We start from the raw sequence: 18,223 nt of genomic DNA, 5'->3' as shown, positions 1-18,223 counted from the left end.
ATGTGCCCAGGCCCCTGAGAAGCCCGGACAGTGAAATGCGGGAGTGACCTGGGGTAGGGCCTTTGTCAAGTGGACAGTGGAGAGGGTGGGTGTCAGGCTAAAGCCTCAGAGCACACATGAAATCTTGGTGGCTGTGGAGGCCCCTGGAGGTCCACATAGAGCCCACACAGGGCCGTGCAGCCCTGTGTACGGCCGTGTGGGGCCTGTGTCCCACCTCTCTGGAGACTGTGTAGGGCCTTGCAGCCTCCTGTCCTGTTTCTGCAGAGACAAACAAGTGCCCCTGTCTCTGCAGAGACAGATGAGTGCCAAGCACAGCCCTGCAGAAATGGAGGCTCCTGCAGGGACCTCCCAGGGGCCTTTGTCTGCCAGTGCCCTGCAGGCTTCACTGGAGTCCACTGCGAGACAGGTAGGCGCTGTGCTTGGGTGGGTCCCCTGAGTGGCTGGGCCCTCATCCACATTCGTGATGCCCTGGACGCCCTGGACAAACCTGTTTTCAACAAGCGTAGACCCTGGGCTGCTCAGCGAGCGGAGGGAAATGGCTGGGCCCCTGGCCCAGCTGGACAGGCCCCCCCAGGGGGAGGGACCCCGGGAAGGGAGTTCCAAGGCTAAGGGGGATTTCCCCAGCAACACCCCCCCTCCACACCCAGCATCTCTCCTTGGCATCTCTCCTCGATCCCCCTTCCCTTCTTCCCGCTATCCTCTCCTCCCTCCCCCAGACACCCCCTGGCGGCTCTGGCCAACTCTCTGGGTGTTCTCCAGAGGTGGATGGCTGCCACTCCAGCCCCTGCCAGCACGGAGGCCGGTGTGAGAACGGTGGCGGGGCCTACCTGTGCGTCTGCCCAGAGGGCTTCTTCGGCTACCACTGTGAGACAGGTAGGGAGGCAGAGGCCAAGCCCCGGCTCCTCCAGAGGCCCCTTACTCAGGCCTCTGCTGGGTGCCCTGATGCTAGCTACCCACCTCTTGCACTTGCCCCTCCAATGGCCCTACTTCACCTCAAGAGACGAGGCTGGCTCCATGGCCAGCCTGGGTGGGCAGAGCTCGCTGCAGCCCCAGCATCCCAGGACCCACCTCTCCTTACACCTGGGAATTCTCTGCCCATTTTCCTTCTTTATAGGACTTGCAACTCTCTGCAACTGTCTCTTCAATTTGCTGGTCTCAGCTCTCCTCCTAGGATGGGTGTGTCCCAGGGGCAGGTCCTGTTCTAGCCTTGACGCTGGGCTTGGCTGGCAGCACTGCGCTGTGTGGCTGTGTGGGCTGTGCGGGCTGTGCGAGGCTGCTGGGCTGGTGAAGGTTCTGCTGGGGGGTGAGGTCTTAGGCCCAGGGACTGTGGGTGCTGGTAGCCCCAGCATAAGCATCGTGGGGGCCATTTGTGGCCAAGGAATCTCACTGTACAAGCTTGGGGTAGGTAAGGGCACACCTGGAACACGGTTAGTGGCCATGACAGTGATAAGGGGGCTCCTGCAGCTTCACTGGGAACCTGCAGGTCCTGGCCCTGGCCTGGGGAGCTCAGGTCCCCTCGGTGCCCACAGCCCCAGTGCAGAGGGAGGCTGCCCTGGCTGCCAGTTGCTCCGCAGAAAAGGCCAGCCCTGTGCTCACCCCACCCTGAGTCACCGCCTACCAGACTACCTTGGCTTGGGAGTAGTGGTGGGATGACATGCCCAGCCTCCCGTTGGGACCTCTGGCAAGCCCTGCATTTCCCCTCTGGCAAGCCCTGCATTTCCCTCCCTCACCTCTTCAGATCGCTTCCTGTGATGGTTCCAGCCACATGCACCCCACAAACATGCCCACACAGGAAGGACCTGTTGCCCCTAACAGCAAGGGTCCCACTGGGGGAGAGGCTAAGGCCCCAGTGTTCACTGCTCCTTTCCTCTTCCCCAGTGAGTGACCCCTGCTTCTCCAGCCCTTGTGGGGGCCGCGGCTACTGCTTGGCCAGCAATGGGTCCCACAGCTGCACCTGCAAAGTGGGCTACACGGGCAAGGATTGTGCCAAAGGTGAGGTGGCAAAGGTGCCAGCGCAGCGGGTGGGCCTCCCTCCTCCCTCAGAGGGCACAGACCCCTCAGGGGACAGGTCAAAGTGCTGAGCACCCCCAGGGCAAAGTGTCTAGGCAGTCGCTTACATGGGCTCTGCCCAAGCAGCAGGAAGGGGTATAGAACCACCCAGGAGCCATAAATACAGTCACAGATACACACACATCTGAGATACACACCCACCCCCTCCATGGAGGGCAAAGGCAGTCACCTGCGCACACATTCATGAGGTCCTCCAGGAGGCACAGGCCAGAGACCAGGTGAAACGGCCCATTGTGGCAACAGGAGCGGGCTCCCCACCAGCAGTTGCCCACCTCCGCCCCGGGGGGACAGGCCCGAGAGCCACCAGGTGAGACGCCTGGCTGGAGGCCAGGGTTTCTGTGGCTGACAGCTGACCACCCCTCCCTTGTTCTTGATGGAAACCCTGAAGAGCTCTTCCCACCAACGGCCCTCAAGGTGGAGCAAGTGGAAGAGAGTGGGGTCTCCATCTCCTGGCGTCCACCTGAAGGCCAGGGCGCCAGGCAGATGCTCGATGGCTACGCAGTTACCTACACATCCTCAGACGGTGCCTACCGCCGCACAGACTTTGTGGACCGGAGCCGCTCCTCGCACCAGCTGCGTGCCCTTGCAGCCGGCAGAGCCTACAACATCTCTGTGTTCTCAGTCAAGCGCAATGCCAACAACAAGAATGACATCAGCAGGCCAGTGCTGCTGCTGACCCGCACACGTGAGTGCCCACCTGGATGTGCCTGGGGCCACCAGGAGAGGCACACTGGCCAGGGGCCCCACAGTGCTGTGGCTTAGGAGTGAGGCCATGGGAGAAGTTGGGGGGCTCCCCAAGAAGGCACCTGCCAGGGGCCAGCCCATGCTGGGGGGGTGCCAAAGGGACAAGCAAGGCTCCCAGGAGGTCACCCCAACATGCTGAGGGGGGAGACAGCAACTCTGAGGGGGTGGGGACAGAGCCTATTGGTGGCAGTTCTAGAGAAGGGGGCTGCCAGGGCGGATGCCTCTGGGGGTGCAGCTGCACAGGAGGGGGAAGCATAGTCTAGGGAGGCCTTGGGGCCTTACCTGGCTCATCTGCTTCTGGGATCTACAGGGGAGGGCCTGGTTCTCCACAGGGAGGAACCTATGGTAGGTAGAGGCCAGGTAGGCATGGGAGACTGTGGAAGGGGGTGCTGGAGGCTGGAGGAAGGACCATGGATGGGGCAGTGGCCCCCTGGGCAGCATGGGGTCCATGAGGGTCCATGAGGGTCCATAAGGGCAGCTGGTAGGGGTTCAGAGCATAGCCAGCACACAGCGGCTCTGCTCCCACCACACCAGGTACTAGTACAGGTCAAAGCAGGCAGGCAGGGCCATCCCCAAGAGCACTGTGAAGCCAGATAGCCAGGACCCACCAATGGGGACTCACGCTAGGAAAGGAGGGAGGCCAGGTTGCTCAGAGGCATGGACAGGAACTTCATGGAAGGAAGGTGCCCAGGTATCACCTGCCAGCCCGAGCCAGACACTGACCCTGAGGACATTGAGGGCCAAGCAAGGGATGAGATGAGAGACTCAGGAGAGGTGTGTGATGGGGAAGGCCAGCTAAGAGGCACTGAGAATGCACCTAGGCCAGCAGGAGGACCAGAGCGAGCTTGGTCGCAGAGTGGGCTCAGCCTGAGCTTGGCTTTAGGAAGAAATGGCATCCCTACCCCTCCACCATCAGAGTATGAGTGGGGTCTCCCCAGGAGACCAGGGTGGGCCGGAGGGATGCTGCCCACTGGACTGAGCACTGCACTGCTAGGAAACAAGGGCTCCCCTCCTGGCTCCTGTGGTCTACCCAGACCCTTCCCCATAGTAGCCCAAGATTTCCCCAGCTCCTATCCTCGGTAGGCTGCAGCATCGCCCAAATGTTCACTGTCAGTGCAACCAGAACAGCCAGGGGAAAGAAAAAGGAGGTCCCATGGTCCATGTGTCCCAAGGGCCCCACCCCACGGCCTCAAGACCGCAGGCCTCTGGTGAAGCTGCCTGCACCCCTACCCCAGGCAGGAGCCTATCCGGTTGACCCTAGTCCCTCTGTGGCTGAAGGCCGCAGCCAGCAAGCCCAGATGGGTCAGCGTCTCACTTGGACCCCTCTCAGTGACCCCCCACCCAGCACACTTCCTGAGTCCTGTCTCATGGTCTCAAGCACCTGCCTTCCCCTGGAGCGAGGAGGTGCCACCACCAGCTAAGGGGCCTGTTACCCCCCAGGACCCCGCCCAGTTGAGGGCCTCGAGGTCACCAATGTGACAGCCAGCACCATCTCAGTGCGGTGGGCTCTGCACAGGATCCGTCATGCCACTGTCAGTGGCGTCCGTGTGTCCATCCGGCATCCTGAGGCCCAGGAGGACCAACCCACTGATATGGACAAGAGTGTGGACAGATTCACGTTTGGGTAAGAGCAAGGGGCCAGCCTTCCCTTCCCTCGGGGCTCTAGGGCTTCCTCCCTTCTCCCTCTGTGCCCCTCCCCTGCCGTTCCCCACCATCCCCGCCCGCCTTGAGAAGCAGGGGTGTGTGTGCGCCTCCTGTGTTTCACAAGCACCTGCTCAGCCCTGACAAGCAGAACCCCCCTTTGTCCCGGCCCTTAGTCCTGTCTCGCCCCCTCACAGGTGCTGCCAGACAGGTGTTTGAAAGTGCCCAACAATGCAGGGACACTCTAAAACTTGGGGTTCATGCCTCCCACACAGATAATGAGACCAAGCCACCCAGAGAGTGGTACAGGACTATCCTAGCCGGAGTCACGCAGGCCCCTCTGAAAGGGAGACACAGGGCACCCCTACACTTGTCTTAAATTTTTATATTGTTCAAATTGTATGTTAGAACCTTAAAGTAGGCATGTAAACATCTTATGTTTACTTATTACAAATACAACGAAACTACAAAGTAAATACAACTTACATGAAAATCAATCATTGAGACTGGCTGAGGATTGAAGTAAATGCTGGAATGGCCCCACAGTGAAGGCTCAGACTTCACAGCCTCAGCCCACTCGGGTTCGCCAGCCAGGGAGGCTTCTGACACCTGCTGGAGGGCGGTGCTGGAAGACAGGAGAGTTGGGGAGGGAGACTAGCTGGGGTATCTGTGCCTGCCAGTTGAGGAAACTCCCATCTAGTCAGCTGTGCCTCTGACTGCATACGCCCAGGTCTGCTCTGTGGGGACTGCCCACTTCCAAGGACTGGTGTGACAAAAACACACATGAGGCCCTGGTGACTGAGTCAGGGTCCCCAGGACCACCCATGACTCACTAGGGCCCCCCCAAACTCAGCAGAGGCTGTGCTCCCAGCTGGGATTCACAAGAGAGAAACAGTGCAATGCACAGGAAGGGAGAAGTCGGTGGGCCCAGGGTGAGCTTCCAGGGCCCTTCCCCATGGAGTCACACAGGCCACCAGCCAGCATGACGATGTGTGATGTGCTGTCTTCAGGGGAGTCTGTGAGAGACGCAGCACCCAGGGTTTTTATCGGGGGCTGGGCATGGGGCACCCCCACCTGCTGTCAATTCGGGGTACCCAGGAGGAAATGGGTGCTTAGCATGAACCACACTGCACAGAGCTGTGGGGGCAGTGAGGTCCTCTCATGCACAAGGGTGCTGGGAACTCTGCCAGGAACTCCTGCCAAGGGCCCCGCAGGAGGGCAGTGGGGTCTGCTCATTGACCCTCTTCTGCATAGTGATCTCCAAGTGCCCTTTTCTGGCCTCTCCTGCCTGAACACCAGCCTCTGCACCACAGCCATCCCGGGCAGGTGTGGGCCATTCTTGACCCTTGCCCTGTACTAGACAGAGACAGATCAGGGAGTAGTTCCCATGTGAGGAACCCGCAGGTCTCAGGCCACAAATCTGGTCATTCAGGAGGCCACCTGCAGGATCACCCACAGCTAGGCCCGCCTGTGTGGGAGCAGTTACAGTCTGGCAGCGGAGCCTCTCCCTGCCTTCCCGCCCACAGGTCCCTGCTGCCAGGAAGGAGATACACCATCCAGGTGACTGCCCTCAGTGGGCTTGGGGGACAGGAGCCTCCCACTGAGAGCCTGGCCTCGACCCCACTGCACGTGTGGACTCGTGAGTACACAACCTCAGGTCTTGTGGGACCTTTGCAAGCTCTCACCTCCCTCCAGCCAAGTCCTACCAAAGTGGCCCTGGCATCCCACAGGTCCCTTCCACAGGTGCCAGGAAGGGCAGGCGTCCCAGGAAGCCCTCTGCTTGGGTGTTTATCCGCACCCAAAGGCTCCTGGGCGAAAGGCCAGAGGGCATGCGGGTGAATGCCCAGTGTCCACTCTCTGGTCTCCCCAATGTGGAGGGGGCCAGTGTGTCATGTTGTCCACACCAGAGGGACCCGTGAACAAGGCGGGTGTGTGGTAAGGAGGAAAGATGTGGGCAGAGTCTAGGTTCCAGGTTGCAGGACAGCCCAGCTGGGGTAGGCACATGGATAGCCCATGGCGGGGTGGGGGAGTGTGGTGAGGGCCGGCTCAAGTCCTGGCACTGACCCTGAGTGCTGGGACCCTGGCCCACTCCCTGCCTGCCTGGCCCCCTCCCACACCCCAGAGGAGGGTGCACATGGCCAGGCTTAGGCAATCAAAAGGAGAAGACGCTGATAGGCTGCGCAGGCCTGGGGCTTCCGTGGCTTCTTCCCGGCAGCATGCTGGGGAGTCTCTTGGGCAAAAGGAGGTGCTGCTGCAAATACCCCTCTACACCACCCTTTAGGACTGTAAGGTTGTCCATCATGACCACACAGGGCTTCCAGGAGACTTCAGCAGTCGTGTCAGATCTTTAAACTTGGTGGTGGCCCCTTTCACCTCCCTTCCCTGCTCCGTGCCTATCAGGGCCCCTGCCGCCAGCCAACCTGACAGCCGCCAGAGTCACGGCCACCTCTGCTCATGTGGTCTGGGACACCCCCATTCCCAGTACCTTGCTGGAGGCATATGTCATCAACGTGACCACCAGCCAGAGCACCAAGAGCCGCTACGTCCCCAACGGGAGGCTGACGTCCTACACGGTGCGGGACCTGCTGCCAGGACGGCGCTACCAGCTATCAGTGACCGCCGTGCAGAGCGCTGAGGGTGACCAACTGCACAGTGAGCCTGCTCACCTCTACATCATCACCTGTAAGTATGGCCCTGCCAGTGATGGTGGGGCAGGGATGGCACGCAGGCCAGGCCTTGCGGTCTGTTCAGGACTGATGGGGCCATGAAGGTGGCCCAGCCCCTCGTGCTCACTGTGGGCCCCCAGAACAGCAGGCTGGGCTGCCCTCCTTGGGGTGTGGCATCCTTGCCCAGGAGACAGCTCAGCCCCAGGACCCGCATGGGCGACACCATCCCAGGAACATCAGATAACCACAAAGCAGGACTGTGTTCACACAGGAGAATTTGGGGGTATGAAAATCAGTGGGGAAGGAAGAATTCACGGACAGTCAGTGCAGGGTCCATGCACTAGGAATTTGTAAACATAAGCATATCCCTCCTCACCTTGTCCCCAGGGAGTGGCCTCACAGCCAGGCCCGACCCACGAGGAGCCTCTGGACAGAAAGATGGGAGAGAGGGTCAGGATGGGCATGGGGAGGGGTGGCCTGGGAGAGGTAGGAAGGGAGACCCACGTGGACACACAGAGGGAGGAAACAGCTGAGGAGCACAGAGCCTCAGGCCACACTAAAGATGTGGTCTGCTCCCCAGCACACTGGAGGCCCGTGGAGTCCTAGCAGGTCCTGCATGACCCTGTTGCCATGCTGGAGCCCGGAGAAGGTGCTGTAGGGAGAGGGTGCATCTAGACAGACGCTGCGGAGAGGGCAATGGGGTGAAACGAGTGTGCAGGGAGGCGGATAGTGGCTGGGGCAGAACAGAACTCCCGAGAGCAGATACACAGGCACCATGCAAGAGGGTCAGACCTTATGCAGCTGCAGGCATACCTGCCCAAGGGAGGGCTGGGGGCACAGTTAGGAGACAAGGACCCACAGAGAAGCCTCATCCTCACTCTCTGGGCATGTGGGGGTGTCCTGTCAGGTCCGAGTGGCAGGCCATGCCCTGTAGATAGAGATCCTGGGCCTAGGGTGGGCTAGACGAGCTGGCCCTCTGACTCCTGGGATGGGATGCAGGGGGTGGGCAGGGAGCAGGGCTTGGGCTTGCTAGAAAGTCACAAACCCACGAGGTCCCACAAAGCCACCAAGAGGCCTCGGGGCCACACACACCGTCTCCAGTGCTCCCCTCTAAGAGGCCTGGCGGGACCAGCCTCATGCAGCCACCCACTCCTCCCACCCACCTGCAGCCTCGAGGGACGGCGCCGACAGACGCTGGCACAGGGAGGGACTGCATCCCCGAGTGCTCAGAAACAGACCCCCGCCCGCACGCCTGCCAGAGCTGCGCCTGCTCAGTGACCGCGACGCGCCTGAAACCCAGACCCCGGCCCCCAGGTGCAGCCTCGGCCATCCCCCCCAGAGCGCGTGGCCCCAGGCACGCACTCTGTGGCGGTGACCCATGGTGACTCCCTTGGCAGGTTCTCAGAGCTGGTGGACGGCAGAGGGCGAGTGAGTGCCAAGTTTGGGGGCTCGCCTGGCAAATCGGTCACCGTGAGATCGCGTGAGTGCCTCGGCCAGCCTCAGGGGCCTCACTGCCACCTCCTCAGGCCCATGTCCTCAGCACGATGAGGGACGAGGCCCCTAACACCTGGGCTTAAAGACCACCCCAAGCACCGGATACCACCTCCAACAGGGACGCGCAGCACAACGCAGGCCCTTGCATCTGCACAGGCTCACAGGGGCCATCCCAATATGGCAGAATGGTTTGAAGTGCAGGCTGTTGGCAGGGCTCAGGGTCAGGAGGAGGTTTGAGGCGCAGAAGCTGGGCTTACCAAGCCAGGAGTCCCAGTGTAGCTTAGAGAGCAGGAAGCAAGAGAACATAGTACCATCTAACTCCTTGCTACTCAAAGCGAGATACTCGGACCAGCAGCACCAGCCTCGCCCAGGGGGTTCTAGATGGGCAGGATCCCACCCAGAGCTGTGCAGTTGGAATCTGTGTTTAATAAGAAGCCAAGTGATTGGCACGCACGTTACAGTCTGCAGACTGCACCTCTCCGTCACTTAAGAGACTGTGTCCCAGGTTCAGATCCTCCTCAGCCTGGACTAATGGACCACTAATGGACCACTTGTGGCAGACCAGTGGCCTGCCTGGCCCTAGCACCACAGGGCATGAGCGCTGGGTTGAGATGCCCTGGCCCCTTCCCACATGGTTTAGCAGGAGGGGTTGGGCTAAAAGGTGTTCCCCAAGACTGTGGCACAGCAGGCCAGGAGCTGCATGCCCATGGGCTGCCCCTGCCCTCAAGGCCCTTAGGACCCTAGGCAGGGCAGCCCAGGTCCCGTCCTCACCTGTAAACCAGGTCCTGTTCTCATGGAATTCCCTGGCACAGAACCTAATTATCAGTTTAGTGAGAATTCTCAACTAGCACAAACATTCCCAGGCCAGGGAAGAAAAGGGACAGTGATGAGCAGGTGGGGGCATCGCAGCCCCCGTGACCAGCAGGGAAGGAGCAGAAGGGCTCACCAGACATGATGACCAGAAAGAGGTGTCTAGGAAGCTGGGCAGGCTAGGCTGTGACCCAGACACCCTCCTAAAGCCACAGAAGCAATCATAAAAAGCCCAAATGCACAGGCAGGGACCCCACAGAGAAGCTGACTTGCATTTAGGGTTGGCCAAGCACAAGGTCTGCCTGAGGGTAGATGTAGAGGGAAGAGGCATCACAGCCCCAAGAAGCAGGGGTGGAGGGAGCAGAGAGTGGAATTTGACCATAAGAAGGATAGCACAGCATCAGCCACCTGGAAGGATGGGGCCATTGGGTCAGATAGGACATTTCGCCCAGCCTCAGGCTACCGGTGACCTTCACCAAAGCAGCTCTGAGGTTCAGCAGGAGGGTTAGGGCTGGCCCCCACCTGGAGAAAAGCTATCTTGCTGAAGGCAGCTCTGGGGCCCAGGGGACTCTGCCCCAATGGTGGGAATGGTCAGCAGATGAATGGGCCACACCGAGCCCTTACCACAGCAATCTCTATACCCCAAGGGAGAGAAGCAGCTCTAGAAGGCAGCCCAAGAACAATCCTGGGCATGAGGCAGCAAGCTTCGGGGTCAGCACACTGGAACATTCTGATTTCTCCTAGAACCCACGGCTCCGGTGCAGCTTGAAAACATGGAGGAGGCCCCAAAGCAGGTGCCTGAGCAGGTCAGCCTGGCCCTCCAGCTTCCTGAACACCGCAGTGACAAGAATGGGGAAAGTAAGTCAGCAGGCGTGGACTTTCAGAGCTAACCATCCTAGGGGGGCCTTAAGGGCCGTAGGTGGGGGCGGGGGGGCACCCATAATGAAGAAGTGGCAGACTGAGAGCTGCCCAAGGAGCAACCAAGCTCGTCATTCTGGAAAGGGTGGGGTGAACCAGATGATGCTTTTACAGACAAGGAACAAGCCTAGAAAGCAGAGTCCCCCAGACTACCCAGGTCTGCCTTGGAGGGACTGACCCTCCATTGCAGAGATGGCCCCTCCTTCCCTCCACGTAAAGCTGAGCTCACCCCGCACCTCTCCACAGAGGAGATGTGCAGCAGGACATGGTGGACATGGAGGGGCAGCCACTGAGTGTGTTCCACACAGAGGGTGGCCAGGCAGACCCACGCTCGGTGCACAGGGCCAGCAGGGCCTTGCTGGGCACACGGGGCACGGACCTGTCTGGGGAGACCCACCCCTGCAGGGTGAGGCAACACCCCTGCAGGACATTCTTACAGGGCATTTCCCCTTTGGGCATGTGTTCCTTATACCAACTCAGACTCTGGCTCTACCTTCCCTCCTTGCTCTAACCCTTGGGGCTCTGGCCTTCCAGGGATAGTTCTTCTAGGACCCAGTGGTTCAGACTCTGCTCACGTAGCAACCAGACCAAAGGGAAGGTAGGGTACTCACTAAGGGTGAGCCAAGTGCCCAGGATGCCCCATCTGAAGATACATGCCACCTGCAGACCTGCCCCAGGCTACCCAAGGACAGAGGCGTCAGGAGAACCTGAGCTGGAGAGTGTGGTGGCAGACAGTGGCCCCAGCAAAGCCACAGCCAGCAGGCTCCCCTCGTGGTGCAAAGCCTGGAACGGGGGCTGGCCCTGGCGAGTAGCAAGAGTCGGATGCAGCCAGGAAATGATTCTGTTAGTTATGGTGGGGTTCAGAGTAAAGACACGCATGTTGCCATTGCCTCATAAGTGAGAAAAGCACATGTTTCATTGGACAGTTTGTGTTGTTAGCCCTCCCCAATATTAGACATTTCATTTCATAAAACTCAGGAACTAGTGGGATGTGAATGACCTCTCCTGGGTGCCTTCTGAAGGAGAGGTTCAAGGTGGTACCAGACTGGCTCCAGATGTCCCTGTAGTCTGCAGTGTTTGCTAATGTAAGGGATGCAGGCTGGCCAGGGGATGGGCAAAAGTGATTTTAGGTGATAAATAGGGGGAAAAAATCATTAACATCCCCCAGGTGCACCCAGTGAATCACGGTTTTTTGTTCCTGTTACATCTGATATGGGTCCATGACAGCACCTTTTATTTAGTTTAGTAAGTTAGCATTTTTTTTTTTAGTAAGTTAGCTTTTGATAAGATGATGGCCTTTAGATCTGGAACCCATGAACTAGAACATGAGTAGGAACTCGTATCTTGCTGTTGTCCCCCGTTCACCTCGAGCCTGAATTTCGTGTTTATGGTCCCTTTGCTCTGCTGCAGGGTGGGCAGTGGGGAGAAGGGATCTTGCTACATATCCACATGTGCCTGAACAATTGTAGGTTTCTTGTTACAAGGTGAGAGCCTGGCTGTGTACAGCCTCCCTGACCTGTGTTCTCGCTGCATGTCTGCAGTGAAGCTGATCAGTGCTGCTGTGTGTGGACGCAGCTCGCTTATTCCCGACTGAGCATCTGGTCTGCCAGTAACCTCACCATGGCCTCGTCTGCTCAGCTCAGATGGTCCCTGGGCCGCTCTGCTCTTCTTACATATGTCTTCTGGCACGTGTGCAATACAGATACTAGGGCATAGAATGTATGAAAGCCCCAGTCTCAAGAAGACACTAAATTGTTTTCTAAGTGGGGACATCAGTTGACAGTTGTCCAGCCATGATCAAGAGATGTGGTTAATCCAGTCTCTCCAGACCTGATCTTGCTGTGTTTCCAGATCCTGCCAGCAGCATGGGTGTGAAGGGCGCCCCTTGGGATATGGATTTGTGTCTCTTGGATGCTGATACAATCAAGCATCTTTCATTGGTATTGACCAAAGGCTCTGGGTCCAATGCTCTGATCCACTGTTTGGACTTCCTAGAGCCAACACCAGGAGTTTCAATGGCACTATGTTTAGGGAGGTTTGCTGTCCCGCAGTGCCCACCTGCTCCCTTTGACCTCAGTGTCACCTGCTCTTGGTCTTCTACAAAAGTTTACAATCATCTTATCAAATCCCATCAAAGTACTTACTGGTACTTTACCTGGCCAAATGTTTGAGGCCCTATATGCCTGAAAATACTTAGTAGCTCTCACATTTGAAGGGCAATTGGAGTGGGTATAAAATTCAAGGTTCAGAGGTCCTCTACCTTCAGTTCTTCAAACACTTCCCTTGTCATCTTCTGTCCAGTGTTGCTCTCCATGCATGTCAGTCTTGCTCTTGTTTCCTTGTAGGGTATCTGCCTATTTTCTCTGGAAGCTATTAGACTTTTCTTTCTCATGGAAAGGAGGATCTCCAGAGAGCCCTAGACACCCAAAGAGCACAATTAACACTCTTGACTGGCGTTTTCTCATCAAGCAACTCCCAGGTTAGGGCCGGACCTTTGGTATGGCACAGCTCATGGTAGCTCATAGAGAGGAGGAGGGTTCCCAAGATTATAACCTGCCACCATGGAGATCTGGAGTGGACACTAAGACTAGTCAAATTCTTCCTGTTTTCTCCAATCCTCACTCCAAAAGGGCTTTGGAACTCTCCCGGTTTTATCCCCTGGACACCAGAGAGAGGCAGGTAGTTTCCATCCTTGGCCAACAGCAGGCAAGGGCAGAACTTAAACCTCTTTACTCTGTAACTTATTGTCACATAGGATCCACCCACTGCCACCACTCCAGACTGCAGCCATATCCCTGTCTCCTACCCTGTTCAAAACAGCCATCTCTGTTTTGTTTGTTTGTTTTTGTTTTTACTTTAATGGGCATGCATGTTACAACAAACTCAGACTTAGGGGGGCTGACTTCACAGGGTGAGGCTATAGTGGGCAGTGCCCTGGGAGAAACCCCACTGCTGCAGGAACTGCAGGCTTCAGGTCTCAGCTGCCCAGGAGTGGAACAAATTATCAGTCAGGCTCTGCAGCCTGGTGTCCCAGTTACAAAGGGTGAGGACTGCTGGCACAGGCTCGCAGGTTCTAAATACCCCTGCACACTGCCATGTTCTGTAAGGTTGTCATAAAATATCTCTGTACAATTGTTTATAGTGTCTAAATTTCATGTCCTATTTGACCCCCTATTGTCAAAACTTAAGGGAAACACAGGCCTTTACTTCCTTGATTTTTAAAAAAAATTAAAAAAATTTTTTTAAAGGTTTCAGTGAGAAACTGGCAGAAGGACAGACTTATGATAAATGGAATAGAATTGAGTCAAGAAATAAACCCATACATCTGTGGTCAACTGATCTCAACAAGGGGCCAAGACCATTCAATGGAGGAAGGGAACACTGGATATCTACATGCAAAAGAAATGAAGTCAGACCCCTACCTCACACCATATACAAAATAAACTCAAAACAGATGAAATACCTAAATCTACCAACTAAAACTATAAAACTCTTAGGAAAAGACATGTGCAAATCTTCATGACCTTGAGTGTGGCAAAAGATTTTAGATATGATACCGAAAGCATGAACAACAAAAGAGAAAAAAAAGACACTGTAAAGCTTTTTGTGCTTCAAAGGATGCCATCAGGGAGTGAGAAGGCAACCTAGAGAATGAGAGAAAATATCTGCAAATCATATACCTGAAAGGCATTTGTATGTAAAATATATAAGTAACTCATGTGGCTGAATAAAAGGAAAATAACCCAATTAAGAAATAGGCAAAGGATCTGAACACTTGTTTCTCCAAGGAGGATACACAAATGGCCAAGAAGCCCATGAAAAAGATGACTGACATCATCAGTCATCAGGGAAACGCTAATCAAGACCACAGTGAGATGCCACTTCACAGTAGCTAGGATGGCTGGAATGAAGAGATGCAGCTAGCACAGTGAGGATGTGTAGAAGCTAGAACTGCAAACACTGCTGGCGGGAATGCAAAGTGGTACAACTGCTTTGGGGTAAACAAGAGTCTGGTCATTCCTCAAAGAATTAAACACAGAGTTATCATATGACCCAGAAAATCCCTAGGTATATACTCCTAGGTATGTATATACCCAAAAGAGATGAAAACAGATGCCCACACAGGGACTTGTACATGAATGTTCATAAGAGCATCATGCACATTGCCAAAAGATGGAAACAACCAAAATGTCCTCCAACTGATGAATGGATAAACAAAACATGGTCTATCCACACAATGGAACATTATCCCACCATATGAAGTACTGACACAGGCTATAAGATAAGATGAACCTTGAAAGCATCATAAGTAAAAGAAGCTAGTCACAAAGGACTCCATATGATTCCATTCCTATGAAAGTCCAGAATAGGGAAATCTACAGTGACAGGAAGTAGATCAGTGGTTGCTTGGCACTGAGGGTGGGGTGAAGGTACGGAGAGTGACAATTAAAGGGTAGGCGGTTTCTTTCCAAAATGATAAAAACATTCCAAAATTGACTACTGTGATGGGTGCACATATCTTTGAATATGCTAAGAACTTAAAATGGGTGAATTATATGGTATTTAAGTTCTATCTCAACAAAATGGTTTTTAAAATGTCATGTGCAGAACAGTGTTTAGGGTATCCCCTTTGTATAGGAAAGTGGTGAAGGGAAATATAAATATACCTATTTTCTTATATTTAAAAGAAGTAAAACTAATAAAAAATGGTTATATGAGGAAGGAAAGAATGAGGAAGTAAAAGTATGGAGATGGATGCTAGACTTCTCTGAATGTATCTCTGTAATTTAGATTTTAGGACCAAGGAAAAAATTTTTAATGACTCACATAAAAAGCAACACCTAAAAATTGAAAACAAACTGCAATAAACTCATTTATCCCGTTGATGGCATAACCACACAGGAAAAAGGTATCTCAAGTGATTTTAAAAATAGCCTTCTAGTCATTCATTCCTAGAGGGATATATTCTAATAACTTATTACAAGGATTGCAAGAAATTTAAAGTGGCACTCAAAGCTCTTAATGCTAGTAGTAATGCTGGTAATTTTTTTAGAACTGTTACATGTACATTGTGGAGTAATGAAAATAATTTTATCAATGTCACCAAGATTTTCAGTGTAAAGAGACACAATATAAAATCAAGGAAATTAAGGGGTGGCTGGGTGGCTCAGTCGGTTGAGCATCTGCCTTCAGATGCTCAATAATCTCAGGGTCCTGGGATCAGGCCCCACGTGGGCTCCTTGCTGAGTGGGGAGTCTGCTTCTCTTTCTGCCCCTCCCCACCAATGCTCATTCTCTCTCAAATAAAACCTTTAAAAAAATTTTTTTTAAATTTTTTTTAAAAATCAAGGAAGTAAAGGCCTGTGTTTCCCTTAACTATTGATGTAAACTCACAATTTGCTTATATTTATTCTTAAATCTAAGTTCCTAGTTCTACCAAAAAGTCCTCAAGCACTGACCCCCCCCAGGAGCAGTGAGTACCTCAGGCACCCAGACTATGGGCTCTAGATGCCCAATAAAAGAAACCAGAGGTCTTTGAGAAGTGGCTGATTTAAAGCCTGAAGCGGAATATGGACAAAATGTGCCCAGGACATACTTGTAAAACAAGCAAGCTTTTCAAAAACAATGGGGATCTTGTCTAAAGGGCACAGGAGTTAAACTGGAAGACTCCCACAGGCTTAAGATGGGTACCTGGGGCATCAAAAAGACTAATGGCAGCAGCCGACTGACCCCCATCAAATATGTAAGAATGTATGAGTTCATGATAACGCTGAAAGAAAGCACAACGTGCTGGTCCCTAGAGCTGGCTGGGGACCAATGCTTACTTTCCAAGTGTACAAATAAAGGACAGGAATGAAGCATTTGTCTGGCCTTGCCTGGATGGATTATAATTCAGGGTGACCAGGTGGTGGGAAAGGGAAAAAAGGTCTTCATAGAAGACTTTCTGGCTAGAGAGACAGAAGAGTGACAGGCTGGGTTAGATGATGGATCTGTGACCTAGACTCAAGATCTCCGTGACCGCTCAAGCTATCCAGTGCAGGGATTATCAGAATTTCCTCCTGGATTAATCGGGCTGCCAATGCTAAACTCACAATCAGTTCTCACATCACTAAAACTGGAACTGGAGACCAGTCGTGCCTCCTGGAGTGGCTGAAGGGTGAAGCCGTCTTGCAAAGACTGCTTGAACCTGAATCCTATCAAGCCCCTCTCTCTGATCATCAATTTACAGAAAATGTGGAGAAGGGGGATGAGTTAATGCCACAAGAAAGCATTAGGTAAAATCCAGGAGGGGGATTCTATAGGACAAATGACCTGGTTTCTTTAATAAGGGGGGGGGGAATAAATGCAGAGGGAAGGAAAATGAAAAGTTACAGATTAAAAGAGAGACACATCAAACTATGGCAATGGGTACTTAAGAATCCTAATGAGATCAGACCACTGGAAGTGACATTTTTAAGATGATCAGGGAAACCTGAACAAGGATTGCAATTTCTTATGGTACTAAGGAGCTACTGCTGATTTCACAATAATAGGGTTGTGCTTATATAAAAGTTTGTCAAGTCTGTACGTATTAGATACTTGCTGTATTTATAGGTGAAATGGTTTCTGTGAACTGCTTTGAAATTCTTTAACAAGAGAAAGAGAGGGGCACAGAGAAATGGGAATGCTAATAGGCTGCCTTCTGGGGTCCTGACAACTAACTGCTCATGGCCTGTTCACAGACACCCCTGGGAACTGTTCAGAAAATCCCTGTCAGAATGGAGGCACCTGCGTGCCAGGTGTGGACACCCACAGCTGTGACTGCAACCCAGGGTTCAAAGGCAGACGCTGTGAGCTTGGTAAGTCGGGGACCACTCCCTCCTGTGGGGACCACCAGGGCCCATGCCTCAAGACACCTGTCACAACAGGCTATGCTAGGCCTACTACAGTGGGTTTGCCACAAGGACCTCAAACCTCAAGATGCCAGGACAGGGGCCCAGCCTCAGTGCCCCAGACTTCCGAATGCCCAGGTAGGGATATTCAGAGGCAGTGAGCCACTCGGCCTCTCACCGCCCTGAAGATGCCCAGACAAGCAGGGGGTTTGGGGGCAGCCAGAAAGCAAGGGACATGGAGCACCCCATAGCCAGAGGTGGGTGCAGGGGGCTCTTTGCTTTGGGGGCCAGACATGGTGGTAAGACGGAAAGAACCACAGGCCTCCCTCTCTAAGAACATGGGACTGAAGATGGGAGGTGGGTGGACAGAAGCCCCCATACCAGCTGCACCATCCCGCGGCCTGTCAGACTCCCTCCAGCCCTAAGGGAAAACAGCCTGGGGGCTTCCTGACTCAAGCACCCCGCAGTTGCAGGAAGGGCACCCTCCTGGGGTGCAGGAAGAGCACTTGTTCAGCATGGCGCCCCTGTAAGCCCCTTTTCCTTTGTGCCGGCAGCCTGTAAAAAGGTGCCCCAGCCCTGCACTCGGCTCTTCTCAGAGACAAAGGCCATGCCGGTCTGGGAAGGAGGAGCCTGTCACCACATGTAAGTTTCTTTCCTGATTTCACCACATTCGTGGGAAGTTCTTGACTTCCAGAGAAGTGCCTTCATGAAGTCCAGTTCACCGACACTCACAAGAACTGAGGAGCTCTAGGGGTCAGGGTGATATAAGAGCTTGTACCCATTCCCTCCAGCTGATGAATCAGGAAGCTGAGGCCCTGAACCTGTGCAGGGAATGCCTGGCTGAGCCCTGGGGCCTTCCTTTCCCACACCCTCAAATCGCATCAGTCCCTCTCCAGTGGATGGCAGAGCCACGAGTACATCAATGCCAGGAAATGACATTCCTCTCCTCTGTGCCTCAGAGCCCCCTGGAAAGATCAACAATAGCACAGGAGAACTTGAGTCTCCACCC

The 18,223-nt window shown here is 54.4% G+C and overlaps 1 protein-coding gene across 1 annotated transcript in view; it reads left to right on the top strand.

Moving 5' to 3' along the window:
- SNED1 (sushi, nidogen and EGF like domains 1) overlaps nucleotides 1–18,223 on the top strand; it is a gene marked incomplete at both ends in the record, with an annotated part of 84,320 nt that overhangs the window by 61,289 nt on the left and 4,808 nt on the right. The window contains 12 exons of the mRNA XM_080799850.1: nucleotides 293–406; nucleotides 760–873; nucleotides 1,879–1,992; nucleotides 2,459–2,755; nucleotides 4,255–4,438; nucleotides 5,982–6,094; nucleotides 6,856–7,137; nucleotides 8,291–8,435; nucleotides 8,519–8,601; nucleotides 10,170–10,283; nucleotides 17,065–17,181; nucleotides 17,769–17,856. Coding sequence (XP_080655976.1) covers nucleotides 293–406; nucleotides 760–873; nucleotides 1,879–1,992; nucleotides 2,459–2,755; nucleotides 4,255–4,438; nucleotides 5,982–6,094; nucleotides 6,856–7,137; nucleotides 8,291–8,435; nucleotides 8,519–8,601; nucleotides 10,170–10,283; nucleotides 17,065–17,181; nucleotides 17,769–17,856 — 1,765 coding nt within the window. The remainder of the gene's footprint in view (nucleotides 1–292; nucleotides 407–759; nucleotides 874–1,878; nucleotides 1,993–2,458; nucleotides 2,756–4,254; nucleotides 4,439–5,981; nucleotides 6,095–6,855; nucleotides 7,138–8,290; nucleotides 8,436–8,518; nucleotides 8,602–10,169; nucleotides 10,284–17,064; nucleotides 17,182–17,768; nucleotides 17,857–18,223) is intronic.

Source organism: Martes martes (genome assembly GCF_963455335.1).
Source record: "Martes martes genome assembly, chromosome: 3".
NCBI classification, from domain to species: Eukaryota; Metazoa; Chordata; class Mammalia; order Carnivora; family Mustelidae; genus Martes; species Martes martes.
This window is presented reverse-complemented; position numbering and strand designations above follow the sequence as displayed.